Genomic DNA, 19,573 nt, shown 5'->3' on the forward strand with positions numbered 1-19,573 from the left:
GGGGTCGTGAGAAAGCGCGACTTCCACCGCCTCCAAGTGCCGCTAGTGCCTCCAGCTGCTCGCCCCCTTCCTGGCTCTCTGCAGCCGCTTTCCGGCCCACGGGACGAGGCGCCGGGTCACCAGAACAGCCCTACCAAATCCTAAAGCCCTTGGGGGGGACGTGGCCTGAATGGGATAAGCACCGAGCCAGCCTTCGCCCACACGGATGACCCCGTCCCCCCGGCCACCCTCAGCCCCACCTTGCCGGGGGCAGAGGCCTCCGAGGGCCGCGTTCCCACGAGCTTTCAGAAAAAATATAATAAAGAAAAAATTAAAAAGCTACGAGCGGGCAGAGGAAGGAGCTCTTAGCGAGCCAGGGAGGAGGCAGCAGTCAGCTGTCGCACCGCCTGTTTCGCGGCAGCCCCACACGAGCTTTCCGTCCCCGGCACATCCTTCCTGGCCAGGGAAGGGCACGAGCCCTCAGGAAGCTGAGCGGCGGCTGCGGCTCCTCTCCTCTCCTCTCCTCTCTTCTCTTCTCCTCTCCTTTTGGCTCCTTCTGGCTCCTTCTGGCTCTTCCTGCAGGGTTTTGCCCCTGGAGTCCTGCAGGGCTCCCAGCGAGGCGCCTGCTTTAAATGGGGTGCCCGAAATAGAGCCCGGGTGGGCGCTATATTTAGCGGGAGGCAGCGCGCTGTGGGAAGGGCCTCGGGATGTCCCGCCTGCAGGGGTGAAGGTGGTTTTGTTGGGAGCAGGGGAAGGCAGGCTGCAGGGGGTGGCATCCAGCAGGAGCCCCCCCCCGGGGGTGGCCAGGCAGGGCCGGGGTGTCCCACCTCCGGGAGGAGCCGAGCTTCTAATTAAGAGCAACCGGCTCCGCTTAATTGAGCCCAATTCACCTGTGACATGAAGAGCCACAATCCCATCAACAATAATGGGACTGCATCGGCTTACACCAGTAATGACTTCGGCTCAGCGGCATAATAAAGCTAATTCGAGACTTCTCCAGGTCCAGCTGCTCGGGCTGCCGGGAGGAGAGCAGAAGACACCCAAAAAGCATCGCCACGTGGTTGGGGGGGGACAGCAGGGTGCCACCAGAGCTGCTCCGGGCTGGCAGACATGCAAATCAGCAGCTGCACAACCCCATCCTTGCTGCTCCGTCCCCTGGGGCTGGGGACAGCGGGGCCTTTGGGGTAGCACGTCTACAGAGGGCTGGGCCCTCCCGGCTCATCCTGCTTCAAACCGAAGTATTTTGGAGCTTGTGCCTGGCACCCTTCAGGAAGGAAGCAGCGGAGATCAGAAGGCACCACGTGCCCTCTTACAGAAGGTATTTTACAGTGACCTCCTGCTGGCTGCCTTGGCAGCCCCAAGCAGGACCCATCCTCCTCCCCTTAACCAGAGGGATGCACGTCCCACACCCCAGCTCTCCATCACCTAGCCCCAGGCCCGTCTGCGCCTCTGCAAAACCCAAAATATTTCTTCAGAGAGGCCGGGGGCTGCTGCTGAGGAGATGTCACCTTCAGGTGGGACGAGAGGAACCCAGCGCCTTGCTGCATGCAGCAGGGCAGCTCCAGCCCCAGCTCGACCCTGCGGCCAGCAGCCCTGGGGAGAGCAATCAAAAACTGCACCTTTAAGGTGCCGTCCGCCCAGGGATGAATGGCAATAGTTATCACGCTGCAGTTTTTTTGTTTTGTGGTGGCGGTTTTTCTTTTTCCTTTGAAGGCTGAGCGTTTCTCCTGAGCAGGGTTACCTGCGGTGACTTCCAGCTCCCCGAAACGCGAGACCGACGGTGCCGTTTTGTTCGCACCGTGGGGCACGTCCCCCACACCCTATCTGGTAGTCACATCTCCGCTCATTAACCCTTTTCCTGTTCAGCTTGCAATCCCATAAACATCTTTGTAGCGGCTGATGTCTTTGTTGACAAGAGAAAAGGGTGATTTATGTTTTTCTCAGCGCAGGGAAGGCAGCGGTTAGGCAGCCCGAAGTGAGAAGAACCAGCACCAGCCTGCCTGAAATCCCCTCCTCAGACCTCAGCGACGAGCAACACCCAGTCCAGCACCCTCACCCTGCTTCATGTTCACCTGCACATCCCCAACCTTTTGCTTAGGGCCACCACACGTCCCTTTCTGCTCTGTAGGCCCAGCCGTGGAGGTGGCGGGCACCAGCTAAACTTCTCCACCTCCTCTCCAAACCAGGAGGAGTTCAGGGGCGCACCGTGGCCTCGGGGCGCAGTGCTCGCTTCCTTGCAGGCTCTGGCTTAAGCAAAGTGCTTGATTGAGTCAAGACAGCTAGCCGGCATCAAAAATGTCACGGATCGGCTGCCAAAAAGCATAAATCACATTGTTCCCATATATTTTTTTTTCCTACATTAAAAACATTCCTTTGCCATCTACATTTATAGGGAGGCAGAGGAAGGGGAGGGGGACGCATCACCAGAGGGAAATGGCTTTGCTGTGTTTCTTTCTTTTTCTTTTTTTTTTTTTTTTTTTTTTTTTTTGAGATTGTGCATCTTCCACCAAACATTTGAAGAGAAGTCTCAGTTTGCATTTGTAACGACGAGGGATTACCCGAGCCATTAATTCCCTGCTGCCATCTCACACGTGTGCAAGACGCTGCCTAGCCCCGGTGCCATCGAACTGAAGGGCACCAAGGAGGGTGGGGAGAGCAGCCCTTACAGCAGGCAAGGCTCCAGGCGGTCCTGGAGCACAGTGGATCCAGTCTGAAAAGAATTGGCACCCCTAAAAGTTTTTGATGAGACAAAAATTCATTGATGTTGGCTCGCGCCGGGCCCGCTTCAGCTCTGCACTTGTCCTCTGTGTTTCCTTGGCGTATCCGTTCCTTTCCTCTACCTGCTTTCGCATAACTTTATTTTTCTCTTTTATCTTGAGCTAACTGCACCCAGGGACTGGAGGGATTGATTTTTTGTTTTGACTTATTGTTTGAAGATCTGTAACTCAAAGCAGCTTCTTGCGCCTCTGATGTCTAAGCCTGAGCTGTATAAAAGGTGAAGCTCGTCCTGTGTACCACACTGAGCAGGGATCCCATTTTATAATCAGTCATCTGTGTTTTATTTTGCCTTTTTGGGAGGAAAACTATTTTAAGACTTTATAGGCAATAACACTTCAAATAAATATCCTCGTGGCTGACACTACGCACGCAGGTTTCTCCTTCTCTTTTTCAAGCCCGCGCGCTCTCGCTCCCTGCTCGGGGAGGGGAGGCGGGGGTTGGGGGGGGGGGGAAAGAAAGCAAGTTCCTAATTAAAGGAGGCCATTATACATCAGAAGATGTTTTGAGCATCACGTCACACCCCCGGCAGCCTACTACAGCCAAAACGTTACCATGCAAATCGAAAGGCGCTCCCGCTCGGGGACACACATCCACGGGGCCAAGCCGATCCCCACTGAGAGGGGACGGGCGCATCCGCAGCGAGCCGCCCGCGCTCCTGTTTGCTCCCTTTGCCCCCCCCCTTGGGGCCAAAACCAGGGGTTTTTCTCCTCTTCCTGGGAAATTCTCAGCCCCGAGCGCCGGCAGGCTGCGTCCCACGAGCTGCTCATTAGGACGCGGCGCCCGGGTTTCTCACGCCGAGGTCGCGCTGTCTGGCGGGGAGCTGCCGGCCGCGGCACGCAGCGCCGTTGTTTACGATAGCCCGTCTCCTCTGCTCCCTCGAGTTGCCCAGCTTGCTGAAATATGGTTACATATGCAAACATTATCTCCCAATTGTAACCTCATTTTCTGCTCTGCTGGACAGCGTGACCAGCATTTGTCATCCCGCCGCCCCCGCCCGCCGCCCCGCTCACACGTCCCTAATTGTCACCGAGATGCGGCGTGTCAGCGGGACGCCGGCGTCCGCTGCTCCCCATCTCCACGCAGTCACTCAGGTAACAAACCCATAATCTCGTCCTGTTTTCATGATGGTTGAATTACACATAATTGTTCCTGCACACTGATTGATTTCTGCCTGAATAGAGACCTCTGCCTTTTTTCAATGCGAGCGAGTGGCAGCCAAGTCTCTCCATCGAGGAGGAGGCAGCAGCCTTTGAAGAGATCAAAGCCAAGGCCGCGAGCAGTTGTGCGCCCTGGGAATATGGAAAGCCTTTATGCTCTCAACCCCATTTCCAACATCATGTTGGATTGCAGCTGCATTACATTCTGCCAGCATTCTTAATGCTTTTAGTATTGACTCTGACATCACCGATAGCTGTTTTAAAGTAACAAAAGCTGAGGGATGACTTATTTTCACAACTCCGTAATTGGAACATGCAAAGTTAGGGGAAGGCAGCATTTGTTTTCAATCTGAAATACAAAAGAAAGCACAGAAAATTATATAAGTTTCCCAAAATTAAAAACACGTTTTTCATATGGAAAGAACAGAGGGGGCATTTTTATAGCCTAGACCACACAAAATGAACTGATTATGCACATGCTTTTTCAGGCCTGAAGGCTGGAGTAAAAATATGATTGGGTAAGCGAGTCAAATTGGGGAAAAATATTGTGACTCACGGTGCGTTTAGTGACTTTTAGCACCTGATGCAAGGCAAAATAATACAGATGCCTTGGGTGTTGCCTCCCCTCTGCAGCTCCTCGCAGCAAACTGACAGTGGTTCGCTTATCCTGAACCAGACACAGCACGTGGCGAGGGAACATTAAATCCCCATTAGTTATCTGAAAGATAACCGGTGATCTAAAAGCATAAAGCACCGCAAAGCTGCCGCTCAGATTCCCTCTCCCCCAGCCACACGGCCGGCCGCGGTGCTGCCCTAAAACCTGGCCTTGCCACAGCACCACTCCGGGGGGTGTCAGATGCTCCCACCCTCCTCCCCTCTCCTCCTCTGGCTTCAGGAGCGAGCACAAAGGCAAACCTCCACCAAGAGAGGCGGCCCTGGGCTTTGACTAAACGCTGTCCCAAGAAAATCTTTCCAGGGAAGTCTTAAAAGTAAGCGCTGGGAAGGAGACGGCGCGGAGAGGGCAGAGCCAGGGCCATGCCACAGCCCTGGTCCGGGCGCTGACCGCTCCAAGCACCGCTGCTGCTTCAACAAACATTTTTATTCATTCAAAACCACTGAGCAGAGGCTTTTGAGAGCAGTAATTCTGCAATATGCTCGCTGCCACTACAGCGTGCAGAGCGGTGAGGAGCGAAGAATGTGCAAATAAAGCAAAAGCTGTAAAGAATTAAACATTATAAGCTGTAAAGAATTAGACATTATGAGCACCCATGTATTAGCAATAAAAATAATTTCCTCCTAGCTGTAGCATTTTCCTTCTGCCGTTCTGGTGCTCCTTCTCTCCCTGTAGTCATTAAAACCCCGCTCAGAGACAACTGCACAGGATCTGCCCTCCCTCCCCACGGACACAGCGCCAATGTCCTTGTCATTTCAGGGCTGGGAAACTGCCTCGGTTTTACTTTGGCTCTTCCTTAGCGTGCACACAGCCGTGCTGAGGCTCAAACTGGTGCCAACTGCAGCACGCAATCTCCCTACCAAGATGCCTGATTTCTTAACAGCATCAAGAAGTCTTTTCAACATTAAGCCAAGGTGTCCTTTTTTATTTTTTTTTTCTTTTCTTTTGTCCCCAACTCTTCCCCCACCCCCTGAAAATTTACTGCTTCCTCTGCGCTCCTGTTTTCTTAAATTGAGCCTCCTTCTTTGCGTCTCCAGCACCAGCTCCGCGGCCCGGAGGGATCCTCATCAAGCGGTGCTGAGGAAGGAGTGCCGGAGCAGCCAGCTGCTGGGCTGGTGGCACAGCCATCCCCACGTCCCACGGGGAGCCCCAGGTCTTGGCACGTGAACGCCAGCCCCCAGCAACCCAGCGGGCAACACGCACAGCATCACAAAGGTCTCAGAAACAGCGCCGGGGAGTCACGGCTGTATGATGCTGCAACCCTACCTTTCAGCATCAAGCCATTATTGTGACGAGAAAGTATTTTTCTCTGTAATTACTGCTTATTTTCCCTTCCAGGGACATTTTTTCTTCATTTACAGAGGATCCACTTGATCCTTGTGCTTGAAAGCTTGCTCCTTTCTTGCAGCTGGAACTGAAGAGACCGTCCCCAGCCCAGGAGAGGCTTCCAGCCAGCCTTCTGTACGGCACGGCTGGCCCCCTGACCCCAGGAGCTGGAGGAGCCCAGGATGGATGGCAGTTTTTGGGGGCAGGGAGCATGCTGTGCTCATTCCCTGGCCCCATTTATGCTGGATTTTGGAGAGAGGGGCAAGCGGTCTGCCCCCTGCCATTGGAGTAGTGATGAAAAACATAAAAGAGGGGGAAGACGCTGGTGCTGCTGAGGTGTTGGGCAGGGAGAAGGGGAAAAAAAGTAAAGTGTGCTTTTTGCCAAAAAGTTTCCAAGGTAATTTTGTAAGTCCCTCCTTTCTTTTTTTTTTTTTTTTTTTTTTTTTTCTGAAAAACTTTATCAGGATTCTCTGGTCCTTAGCGGAAAGGCTGGCTATGAAACAGCCACGCCAGTGCTGCCAGGAACTTTCTTATCTGTATTGCCTGTAATCAGATGGAGATGTTGGGAAATCCTCTTAGCACCCCCTCCACACACATGCCAGTTTTTACGTTCTCAGAACTCTGTTTTGTTGTCATAGGGAAAAAAAAAAAAAAAAAAAGGAAAAATAAAATAAAATCACAAACCCCAAAAAACATATCTTTATAAAGGAGTTGTCTTCCAGGTGGGATCCTGAAGGATGTTCAGGGAACATGGATTTTGTTCCTGCCTTTGCCCTCACCTTCCAAACAAACGCTGCTTGTCAGGCTCCCTGCTTGCAGCCCCATCCTCTTGGCTCATAGCCCTGCTTTTGGGTGGGGGGAGGCGAGACAGTGCCCCCCGGGCAGAGTGCCAGACACCTTCCCGGCATCTGCCCACAGCCACTGCCCTGCAGCCCTTTCCATGGGTCACGTCCTCGTGCTCAACTTGGTGCTCGGTAATTATACCCAGAATTTACCTATTTCATGCTTAATTGCACAAGCAAAAACTTTTGCTCCACCCCCAGAACAGCCATAGCCTAACAACTTGCATTGCTACAGGCAGCTGCCGCAGCCCTGGCTTTGCCCCCTAGGCTCAAATCCCAGCCAGCACCTCAGCCAGACGAGCCCTCCGGTGAGAAATCAGCCGGCACTGAAATTGAGACCGAGCGCAGGTGACACAGGACAGATCAAAGTCAGCCCACAGCAAGCGTATGCGTTAAGGGCTTTGTGGCTGGGGAGTGCTGCCTCCAGAGCAGGACTGAACCTGGAAAAATGCTTTGTCCGGAAGATATCAGCCAGAAACGTTCATTTAGCAGAGCAGGGCATTTTTTTGGACAGCGACCAAAAAAACTCTTTACCAAACAGGACATATTTACCTGCAGCGGCGCAGCTGGAGCTGGAAGACAAGTTCCACAAAACCCCTCTGCAATCGCTCTCCCTTAAAAAGTCTGCCCGCTTCCCAAACACAAGAGTCATCAAACCAGCTTTGACTAAGCCAGATTTGCTGATGCAATATTTCTGATTCCGCCCCATTAGCCTGTAATATTCTCATTTATATAAACCTCTAAAAAAAAAATTAAAAAAAAAAAGGAAAAATTTAAAGTTTCAAAGAAAGAGGGAAAGCTTTCTGCACAGGCTGCTTTGGAAAGGCCCTTTCATTCAAGAAATCTTTGAACAAAACAGCATTTTGACCACCTTTCCTAGACTGTCTGAATATTTCCTTATTACAAAGTATGAAGTCATCTGTTACAGGTCACTCTGATAAGAAGCCTAGTAGCTGCCAGTTTAAAAAAAAAGTGTTAGTAACAGTGCTGTCAAACTGTTGGGGGAGCTGCCTAATAACTGGCTTTTTTTTTTTTTTTTTCTTTCTTTTTTTTTTTTTTTTCCCCAGTTCTCCTATTCTGAGTTTTCTTTCTGGAAAAATCACTTACATCTCAAACAGGATCTCTGAGCTATTAGCTTAGAAATATTCCTAAAATAACAGAGAGAAGGAAAAAGCCACAACGAAAAGTCACAACAAAAATCAGAAAATTCCACACACTCAAAAGCTATTTTTTTCTTCACATTTCTTTCTTTCCCCCCCCCCCCCCTAGAGATCCATCACAGCTTGCTCTTCTCCCTGTACCATGGGTATTTAAGACATGGAGTAATTTGTGAGAGAGAGTGGACTTAGAAACATTTATTTTTTAAACCCAACATGCTCAGTTCAAATTTACTTTGTAGGAGAGAGCCTGGCAGTGAGGAGCACACAAATGTAACTCAGTGCTACAGTGTCAGAGGGCAGCAAAACCAAAAGGAGCACTTCACAGACTAAGTTTTTCAATTGCTAATGTTTTTCACAATGTATTTTAGTGTGTGCAACGTATGGTTTATTTCCTTTTTGCACTGTTGGCAAAGTAATGCAGGGCTGAACATGGTTAAGTGTTCAAAACCTTTTCAAAACCTACATGAAGTTGAAAGTTTGCAAGACATTATTCCACAAAGCCCAGTGCAATGAAAGCTCTGCAAGCACCAGCTTGGTTCAGCCACTCTTCCTTTCCTTGTCAATCCTAAGCATCCCAAATGTGCCCTGGACGTGCTGCAGTCCTGCTTCACCTCATCTTTTGTGTTTCAGGACACAGAAATGGCACCGACGGCCTGGGGAGAGGGCAGGGAGGCGGGAGGCAGGCAGGCTGCAGTGAGGCCTGCCACCACATTGCCATGCTGTCACCGCCCACTTTGAAAAGTGTTGATGCTTCTAATTTTATGCCCTATATTGCATTTTTATGGTAGATGAGTGTAAGATTTGGAGGGAAGGCAGAAAGATCAAGGCATGAAGATAGGCTGAGACTGTGGAGAGAAAACAATCACAAAGAAAAATCTCGGAGGCGGTTTTGAAACTTGGGACTGGCATTGTTAAACATTCTTGTTGGAGACATGGGCAGTGGGATCAAGTGCACCCTCAGCAAGTTGGCCGATGACACCAAGCTGTGTGATGTGGTCGACACACTGGAGGGAAGGGATGGCAGCCAGAGGGACCTGGGCAGGCTCGAGAGGTTGGCCTGTGTGAATGAACCTCATGAGGTTCGACAAGGGAAAGGGCAAGGCCCTGCAGCTGGGCTGGAGCAATCCCAAGCACGAGTACAGGCTGGGTAGTGAATGGATTGAGAGCGGCCATGAGACGGACCTGGAGGTGTTGGCTGATGAGAAGCTTGACACCAGCTGGCAATGTGTGCTTGCAGCCCAGAAAGCCAACCATGTCCTGGGCTGCATCAAAAGCAGCATGGCCAGCAGACCGAGGGAGGGGATTCTCCTCCTCTGCTCTCGTGAGTTTGACCCCAGCTGGAGTACCGGGTTCAGATCTGGGACCCTCAGCACAAGAAGGACATGGACCTGTTGGAATAAGTCCAGAGGGCTACGAGGATGATCAGAGGGCTGGAGCACCTCTCCTATGAATAAAGGCTGAGGGAGTTGGGGTTGCTCAGCCTGGAGAAGAGAAGGCTCCAGGGCCTGCAGTACCTCAATGTACTGGTGGTACTAAATGTCAATGGTGGCATTTCAGTACCTAAAAGGGGCCTACAGGAAAGCTGGGGAGGGACTCTTTGTCAAGTAGTATAGTGATAGGACAAGGGGTAATAGTTTTAAACTAAAATTAGATTTAGATGAGATATTAGGAAGAAATTCTTGACTATGAGGGTGGTGAGGCACTGGCACAGGTTGCCCAGAGAAGTTGTGGATGCCCCATCCCTGGAGGTGTTCAAGGCCAGGTTGGATGGGGCTTTGGGCAACCAGCTCTAGTAGAAGGTGTCTCTGCCCATGGCAGGGGGGTTGAAATTAGATAATCTTTAAGGTCCCTTCCAACCCAAGCCATTCTATGATTCCACGATTCTATGAAATACAGAAAGAGGCAGAAAATAGTAGAAACAGAGCTTCGTAGCATAGCTAGGTGACTGTAAAAAGAGTTACTTCTGAGCAGGCAGTGTCACTGGGAGTACAAACTCTAGACTGAAAACACACAGACTACAGGGACAGCTTGTTAGATTTCATTGCTCTCCACCTCTGAGCCAACAAAATTGCCCCAAAAAAAACCCATGCCCCTTTCCCTGTTTGTGTCTCCTTCTGGATGCACCTGACCAGTCAGACCATTTCCAGCCTCATTTCTCCAGACAACCACTGTGCCCTCCTATTCAGAGTTCTGCTCCGGTCAGCTAAGAGGGAAGCTGAGCTGCCATCAGTATCAATGGGATTTTGGCACAAGGACTTTGAATTCTGCTATACCTCATGCACAGTGCTGTCTCTGCAGGGTTTGTCATGGTTCCCAAGGGTCACAATTGCAAGCTTCAAGTACATACAGTGCCCAGCACCAGGCTGGATGTGCAGCTGTCTGCTTCAATTCACTTTAAAGCTTTCCTCCTCAGAAAGCAAGCAGAAAAACAAATCGTCTAACAAATAGACTTCTTTTGTTCTTTGCCAAGGCAGCATGACTGGAGTTCCCTTGCAAACAGGAGCACACACGCACCCCCGTGCTCGCTCCAAGTGCCAGTGCTTTCAGAAGGTGCTGCATGACAAAAGCATGCACGAAATCTGGCTCCTAAGGGCCATGGTACATAACATTATTGGGACATTACAGTACATTGGTGCTGCCTGCCAGCTTGCGTGGCATGGTGGAAAGGAAGGAGCCAGACTGCAGAGAGTGCTTGGGCAGGCAGGTGCATTTGGGATTTTGCCCAGCAGCACCTGGCCAAAGTGATGCTCTGTCCCTAAGTGTTACCACTGGTGTCAATAGTGCACCTACTTCTCCTGTTAAACTGCCCATATTATGAATATTCGATCAAAGCCTTGTAACTTTACACTTGTAATGCTTGCTGACTAAGGTCCTCCTATTGATTTTATGCCCCAATCTCACCAACACTCACAGCCACTCAAAGAAAACAGACGAACATCGAGTCAACCTTTCAGCTCCACAAAAATGCTCTTTTGCATGAGGGATTTGGTAACTTTGAAGATCACAGACAAAGATACTCGAGGTCCTTCCTCATCCCCTCAAGTGCCAGCTGGCAACACCACCAGCACAGGCCAGGGGACAGATTCCTCCTGGCATGGTTCAGACTGTGTCTTTTCCCCCTTACGAGGACAGTCCCTGGCCGATCAGCACAGTTGGCGCGCAAGTTAACTCCCTACCATACTTTTCGTTCAGCCCCAAAGATTCAATGAATACGTTTTTATTTAAGTGCTCAATCACTTTCTTGCTGACAGGACAGATTCCTTTGAAGTGGGAAACCCAAACTAAATAAACACATCCACAAGATCCAAGTCTTAAAATAGAAGCCGTTGGCTTGCTAGATTAAGTTATTCTGAATGCAATTTTCTTAAGTGAATCCAATGCTTAGGAAGGGCCGGAGTGACAGAGATGCTAATCCCCGGCTGCCAGGACAGGGACAGCATGCAAAGCAGCTGTGCTGCCTTCCCCAGAGGCCTACGAAATGGGACTAAACCCAACAGGGAGGTGGGAAGGGTCTTCACACCCCACGTGCCACCCCCAGCTCGGCGATAGCTGCCCCCCAGCCACGACGGGGCCGCCTGGAAGGTCCCAGCACATCGTGCTGTGCATGGGGCAGCAGCTGGGGATTCGACACACCTCGGGCTGCAAATTGTTCAGTATTCCTTTTGCAGCATATTCTTGCACATATGTCTCTTTCTGAGAGATACGGGCACTGTTTTATGGCTCAAAAAAAAAAAAAAAAAAAAAAGGAAGGCGCATGCCTCTAATAGGACTTCAGAAATATTACAGCAGCAGTAAAATGCTTTTGTGTGGGTTATTTCCTTCCCGTATCGGGAGAGCTTTCCCTAACCATAAACAGAAGTTCAGCACTCTGGAGGAGCCAGGCCAGCAGCACCCAGCTCTTCAGTGCCTGCAGCCACGCAGCACTGCAAGGATCTGGAGAAAGTCTTTTCCTCTTCTAATTCCTGAACCTGTAGAGCTTCAGGCCTTCTTGAGCCCTATCCTCTCTGGCACTTGAAGCCCATAACAAGCTGTTCTTATTAACACCTTTTTCTGGACAGGGATTAAGTTGGAGAAGAGGTGGCACAGCACCAAAACAAGAAGAATGACATTTTGCTTGTACACCACCTGAAAATGAAAGCAGCAGCCCCACCTTTTATGGGTTACCTTGAATGCGCTCCTAGATATACAGAGAAATGAGATTTAGGGCACGTACATACACATGTTGATACACCAAAGCTCCAGCTTTGATTATTTGCAGTGGGTGGGGTTTTTGGTCATGCCTCAGCTGAAGTCACACACACGCGAAACCCACCTCTGGACCAAGCCACAAGGGGAATATTTTCTTTCCCCTTTCCCCGTTCACAATTAGCTAGATTTACCAACTGCACCACCCTGAAGGGGAGAAGGCAGCGAAAGCAGAAAGGTCGTTTTCTTCACCAGTATGGGCTGAAAGGCCACGAACATAGATACAAAAGCACACAGACAGATGGACACAAGCATGTGTATGCACGAGGACTCTGCCTGGGTCATCAACGAGACCAGGCTCTGAACAAAAGCCCACCCAGAGGCACCACAGAAACTTCTGCCCCCTCTTCCCAAAAGGAGAATTTGCAATCCCTGCAATGCCTGCCATTGCAGCGAGGTACCAAGGGGGACAGGAAAACCACGTTCATAGCCTTCTGCAGCTCCACCAGCCACTGTTTTCCAGGCTGGATACGCTAGCACTAACACCCCAGTACATTCTTCTCAAGGTCCCCAAAACCTTCCACAAGCCAGCGTTTCCTGAGGGACAGCATGATGCAGCTAGGGAATCTCCCACTGAGACCCCATGGCAACGCACTCTGCCTATTTCTACCTTCTTGCTTCCTCCTGTCCTTGCTACCTGCACATTTTTCCTGGGATGTCCTCTTCAGGACAGGGGCCACCTCCGTGGTCATCACCATGCAGATGCACACCAGGAACACCCAAAATTTGGGCAGGGAGGGGGGCCCTGTGCATAAGTGTTGCTCTTTGTGTTCGAACTCTTCTAGCAGAATTCCTCTTCACTGTCAAACGGATGTGCTGTGTTTTGCAAGTCACTGTAAGGTGTTTATAGATTGTATCCTCCAACCTATTTAACACCTCCAGCTGCTAACATACACACAGCTTAGCCACAAAGTAATAAACCCGGAGCCCAAGAACAGAGAAGAAGGGACAAAAGGGAGGTTGCAGGAATCCTGCACCTTCCAGCACAAAGTTTAATTCACTGGGAAAGAGGGGGGTGGGGGGGACAACAAAGACAAAACAATTTTCTGTGTGATTTTAAGAAACAGCCAAGGCTCTTTTGCAGCCTCCTCCTTTGCCTCCACATTCCCATCACACAGATGAGAAAGGTTTGCTGCCCCAAAACTAACGAAAACGTACGAGAAACCCGCAGATGCTAGAAAACAAACAGCTGTCTCCGTCTCCCATCTTCAGCACGCCGGTGATGTTGAGAAACCACCGAAAGATATCTCGAGCAGACAGGATGCACATTCACCAGGTGTTACTGCGGTTTTGGCGTCATCACGTGCCCCCTCTCCTGCAGCTACCCAAACGCACTGCTTCGCCTCTCCACTCACCCAGCTAGAAGTGATTTTAGCTGATAAGGGTACGCACTGCTGCAGCCAGCTTGTGCGTGAACTTGCAGCTAACTCTCCTGCAAATCCCACTTGAAAAGGGCAAAGCAGTTGCCAGTAAAATGAAAACAAAAATACATACCAATACAGAAAGGAGGTGGAGAAGGGAAAGTGAGACCGCTCTGACCACGGTGGATTGATCAAAATTTGAAATCCTCCTCATATACCCTCTTCCTCCAAAAGCTGCCCTGAAATTACACCTCAGTTTTCTTCTTTTAAGGTTTATTAGGATAGCACGAGTGTACTAAGTACAATTAAAATTGTACTTTTAGTTTTACAGAGCAAGAGTGTAAAGCCTTTCCCTGTTCTTTATGAAAAAGGACGTTTTTTTTCTCTGCACACATTGGTCAAAGTAACTTTTTCCCATCCCAGCAAAGCTGGCCCACCACCTCGGTTACAGGTCTGGCTCAAGCAGGGCAGCACGAAGCCTGATGAGCAAACGACCACCTACTCCTTCCTCCTCCTGGCTCACGCTCCCAGCGAACCAGCACAGATCCACCCGCACAGACACCATTTCCTGGGGGATGCATTTTTTTTTTCCCACCCCTTTGCCAACCCTGGGAAGGACACGGGGTGTCCCAGAGGGGTGGGAAAAAAAAAAATAAAGAAAATTCAGGGCCCCGGGGCTGCTTTTTCATCCTGCCCCACACCTCCAGGCCACAGATGCAGCGAGCAAGCGGCGGCTTTGTCATGCAAATGGCAGGGTGCAGGTACACCGCGGGGGACCCCTGCCCCGGCCCCCGGCAAAGGATGCCCCGCTGAGGTGGGACTGGGGGTGCTGTGGGGAAAGGCAGAGCGTGGAGACCCCAGTTTGGACGTGACGCCCGTCAAGAGCCAGCTGTCAGCTCCGGGACCGGCGGAGATTAGAGTTCAATTAAACAAAAAATATTATTTAATAACTCAAGCGTGTAGGCTTGCGGTTAAACTGAAGGCGCTCCAGACTTATGTCAACATTGCAGCGCTCCCCGAGCGCTGTTTTATGGATCTAGTGGTGCTGCTCCAACATGTACGAGCAGTGCCGGGCTGAATTAGCCCCTTAGATGCCAGGCAGGAGCCTTTAAAGCAGGGAGCAGATGCGTGCCCCCCTTCTCTCCCATGTACCCCTCTATGTGGGCTCCCCCAGTACCTGAGCTACCCGAGCAGGGTGCATCTGCAAGAAGCTGATGCTCGTCTGAAAATCGATGGCAGAGCAGTAAGAAGGAGCAGCCCTCCGACACGCATACATGCAGAAAATCCTAAGTGAATAATTAAACCAGATTTTGTGGCTCCGAGCCTCGCGCCAGCACCAGGTTCTTTCCTGGGAGCATAGCGGGGGAAAGAGGCCTTCGGCTTCCCCCGTCTCTGCGGGGACGGGTCTGGGGCTCGGTGCCCACTCCCGACGCTGCATCCTTTCCCCTCAATGCATCAGAGCTGAAGTTTTCCACAGAGCAGAGCTTACAACAGCGAGTATCAGCAGTCATGGGCACTGCACAGGGGGACTGGGAGCTCTGCAGCTTGTGTGTGCGCCCCGTCCTAAATGAATGCAGGCCCCTGAGCAGCAAGTCCTGCGCAAGCACCGTCTCGTGTAAAAGCAGAGCTGTGGCAAGCAGGACGTGGTGCACGGCTCTGCATCTTTCAGACGCGAGCAGCGACATGTCACGACAGCAGAAGTGGGAATTTCGGACTGCCAGGCTGCTCGGTCCTTCCCGAGCCGAACACCCGGTATTTTACCACCCTTTGCTACCATTAAATCGCCGACACTAATTAGGCCCCGTCTTTTTGCTTTTGAAGTCAAAAGCCATGGCCTTGAAGAACAAATCAAGAACACAGGGGACCAAAATGATGCCAGTCGTTTGACAAAGGCTGCCAAATAAAAATCTGAGAGCCGGTAAGGAGGAAAACTGCTTTATCACGAGGAAATAGCAGCATCCAACTTCTCGTACCGCAGCACACACGACTGCAGCGACATTCCCTCAGTAGGATGCCTACGAGCAAATGTGTTTCCCACTCCGCTCTCACTCTGCTAATACAGTTTCCACGGCTCGTTTTAATACCATCTCCCCGTCACCTCTCTCTCTGCATACCCAGTGGCCAGAGGAATTTACTGCCCCAAATTAATTAGGAATGCACTAAAGTCCATCCGTCCAGGTACATCTTCAGCAACGAAATCAGAGGGACCGGCCTGGAGGGATCGGTGCCCGCCGCAACGTAACGGGAAGCCGTAGACACGAATTCCTACAGCACCGTTTCGTTTCACAGCGTGTGGAGGAACTTGCACCGCGTGTGCCATCCACGGCTCCCGGGGATGCATAAAGCCTTTGCCCGGCGCAGCCGACGGCAGGAATAAGTGTCAGTCAGCACGGAGCAGTGCCATATCTGACGGCGGAAGGAAAAAAGAACCGAGCCTTTTCATCTCCCTGACAAGCAACTCGAGCGGTTCTGCTCCCAGCCCTCGCTGCTCCTCGCCGAACAAAGAGTTAAAGCCAGAAAATTCACATCTGTCCTAGTGACTACAAAGACGGCATTTACATCATTCCGCCATACATTATCCTACAGTCGTAAACCAGGGCTCCCCCCCCCCCCGGCCCCCGGCCCTGTTCAAAGGCTGCGCTTAATCGCCGATTGCAGCTTTTTCCAGCGGGCTCACGACCGACACCGCCACGAGCTCTGAAACCCCGCTGGCTGCAGGCTCCGGGCACCAGAGGCGCAGCCTTCACCTGGGCTGAAGCTACCCGAAAACATGCTGCGGGACGAGCAGGAGGAAAGCCCGCTCGCCAAAACCCGTCTTGGGAAGGGATCACTCACTGTTCTGGGGATGGGTGGCGACAGAGATCCATTAGGCATGTACGGGTCGTTATTCATATTTGGCATCATGATATACCCAGAATAACCAGAGTAGGATGGTCCCTTGCTGTATAAGCCACTGTCTGGATGTTTTCCTGTGGAAGAGGAAACAACGATTACATTATTCCCCACACATGCATTTCTTGTAAGTCAGAGCACTTGAACAGGTACCATTCGTGGAAATGCTCCGCATGCAAACACTTCCTCGCTTATGGCAATTACTTCGAGCAGGAAGTAGTCTGCAGCAATTCACAGAAACATTTTTTGGGGAAGAAGAGTTAATCCTTAAAGGGCTGCGTGCATTCAGCGAGGAGTTTACACTCAGTATACGACAAACCCTCAGAGTAACCCATTTATTTTGCCAAGCCCCCAGTCAGAGAGGCAGAAACATCAGCAGGGACATGACATTTCTCAAGTAGCAGTCTTCCCCCATTTTACACATCCCTCTAGGATTTGTGGATTCAGAAGTATTGTCAGTACGGGTTTTCAACATCATTGTTAGGAAAGGGAGGAACGGGGCAGTGATAACTAGATATAATTGTTTCCTTCTCTTGCCGAGACACTGTGTGCAGCGAACAATTCATGCTGGCCGTGCTAACCGGGAACAATTAGAGGGCAAGGGCCAGCTTCTGAGGAGACCCTGGTGAATTATTTTTTGGGGGAGAGTCAGGGGGAAGCTGTGTAACAGGCATGGCACTCTAGTTGAAGGGGAAGCCGAGCGAGGAAGGTGATTTTGTACCAAAATAAAGAATTTGGCCCCAGGCCCTGCAAAGGGATGGGCACTGGAGGGGGCGAACAGGTCTCCCACCCGAGGGTCTCTGGCAGTGGCACCACTTGCAGGTGAGCTTTTAGGAGGCTGCAAGGCGGAAGGGAAGGCTGTGCAGAGCTGATCTCCTCCCCCTAACTGCCCAAATGCCAGCAGCGTGGGCATTACTGCTTGGAGGCTCTTTAACGACCAGTTTTGTGACAGATCACCGCAGAGTCCCGGGAAGCAGCAGGACTGAACGGTGCCCGTCCCTACATGGCATTTATGATCTGGCTTAGCTCACGATCATAAGCATTTCATTTTAAACACAGCCTTCCGTCGTTCACAGCACTCATTCTTTGTACACGTGTCCAGCTTCCTAGGCGGTATTTGACAAACTTTGTTATTTCCTCCGTCCTCCTCGACCCAAATTAACCGGCTGGTACATTAAAAATGGCAAGAGGTCTGTTCATGCTCAGATTTGAAGAGGGGCTTTAAGGGACAGACTTTGGCTAAGGGGAAGAGAGCACACAGTTTCTGAACAGAACTCGGCTGCACCATCTGAGTGGGGAGATAGATGTGTTTAAGCTGATATCCTAAAAATAGTTATTTCTTCAGCGAGGATCCATTTGGCCTACTTATCAGTTTCTAGACAACTGCAGAACCATTTGGTCACTCGAGATAAACGTGCTGTACATCCATCTCCTTTCCAAACGTGCTTTGAAAGCGCCCCGGCATCCCCCTTCCCCAAAAGATACTAAATTTATGCCTCCCCAAAGAAACCAAATTCCAGTCCGCGGGGGCTTGGGACAATACAGCACGACGGGACCGTGCGGTTCTCACCTTCCTCGGGGTGCTCTCTGCCTTTGTCATGGTAGGAATCCTGCGCCTGAGTTTGCCTGGAAACCTGACCACGGGGAATCCACCGCCGGAGAGGAAGAAGGAAAAGAAGAAAAGTCATTGTGTGGATGCTCACGTATCGGCCACGGGGCTTACGTCTTCTTGGGGACAGAAGAAAGTTACGGCAAGAGATAAGCATCTTTGTTTTTCCTCCTAAGCCCTTTGGAAGGCAACTGCACTGGGATCATCGTTTGTATAAGCGATTGTTTTACGACAACTGCGTGGCTGTGCGAAGCCACAGAGCCACAGCGCCCTGCGCTTAACGAAAGGGGCTGATTTCTGGAAAACACACCCAGCTTCGGCGGGCGAAACCCCCTCGCTACACGGAGTTACCAAAAATAACAGTGAGAATCGGGCTGCCAGGTCTTTAGGAAAAAAAAAAAGAAAAAGAAAAAGAAAAAGAAAAAAGAAAAAGAAAAGGGAAGGAAGAAATTAAAAAAGAAGAAAAAAAGAAGGAATGAATAGAAGAAATGAACGGAAGGAATGAATAAAGAAATGAAAGAAGAAATAAAAGAAGAAATGAGAGAAGAAATTAAAGAGAAGAAATGAAAAAGAAGAAATTAAAAAGAAGGAATACAAAAGAAGGAAAAAAGGAGGAAAAAGAAGAAATGAAAGAAGAAGGGGTGAAAGAAGAAGGAATGAAGAAAGAAGGAATGAAAAAAAAAAAAAGACGGAATGAAAAAAAAATAATAAAAGAAATGGCAAAATAAAAAGCCAACAACCACAAACGGGTCCCCGGCTCGCCCCACGTTGTTTTAGCGTCGGGAATTTCTTCCCAAGCAGTTTTGGGGCAAATCCCTCGCAGAGTTTGCGGCTGCCCCCGCCGGTGCTGCCGGGCTCGTTTCGGGGTGCCCCGGGTGCCGTCGGGGGGCTCGGGGGCACCTCCCGGCCCCGGGCGGGACCGGGAGCGGCGGTGAGGGGCCGGGGCTGTTTTTTCTAGGGGCAAAAAGGGGCAAAAAGGGGGCAGCTCCGTCCCTCCCTGCCTCCCTCTTCCCCGCACCTCGTGCCCGTTGGCGCCGGGGGCGATCTCGGACTCGTTGACCAGCGAGGACTTGATGTCGGCCAGGTCGCCCTCCTCCTCGGGGTGGCTGATCTCGGCGAAGATCTTCTCCTTCTGGGGGTCCCCCTCGTCCTTGAAGGGGATCATCTCGTCGGTGGCGCACAGCTCCGGGTCCCCCCCGCCGCCCCCGGCCCCCGGCAGCTGCGGCATCCTCCCGGCAGCGCGGCGTCTGCTGCGGCCGCCGGCCCGCCGCGGGAAGGGGAGCGGGAGGAGCAGCGGGGGGAGGAGGCGAAGGAGGAGGAGGAGGAGGAGGAGGAGGAGGAGGAGGGAAGAAGGAGAAAAAAAAAAAAAAAAAAAAAGCCCCGTCAAGCCCTCGGGGTGGTGGCTTTCGCCAGCCGGAGCCCCCCCGCCCGCCCCCTCGGGGCCGAGCGAGCCCCGCTCCCTCCCGGTCCTGACCCCGGGGAAGAAGTGTGTGTGGGGGGGGGCTCGCCTTGGTTTTGCTGGGTTTAATGAGGCCCCAAATCCCCAGGGGC

General features: G+C 51.3%; 1 protein-coding gene across 4 annotated transcripts in view; it reads right to left on the reverse strand.

The window, feature by feature from the left end:
- The window catches only part of LEF1 (lymphoid enhancer binding factor 1), a 57,459-nt gene extending 38,186 nt beyond the window's left edge, over window positions 1-19,273 (reverse strand). For all 4 annotated transcript variants that reach the window (XM_084518966.1, XM_084518967.1, XM_084518964.1 and 1 more), the window contains exons 1-3: window positions 19,041-19,273; window positions 17,984-18,047; window positions 16,357-16,490 (exon numbers count right to left, since the gene is read on the reverse strand). In XM_084518966.1, coding sequence (XP_084375092.1) covers window positions 16,357-16,490; window positions 17,984-18,047; window positions 19,041-19,250 — 408 coding nt within the window. In that variant the 5' untranslated portion in view covers window positions 19,251-19,273. The remainder of the gene's footprint in view (window positions 1-16,356; window positions 16,491-17,983; window positions 18,048-19,040) is intronic.
- Window positions 19,274-19,573: the final 300 nt, after the last annotated feature.

This window comes from Aythya ferina (genome assembly GCF_964211825.1).
Source record: "Aythya ferina genome assembly, chromosome: 4".
Taxonomy (NCBI): domain Eukaryota; kingdom Metazoa; phylum Chordata; class Aves; order Anseriformes; family Anatidae; genus Aythya; species Aythya ferina.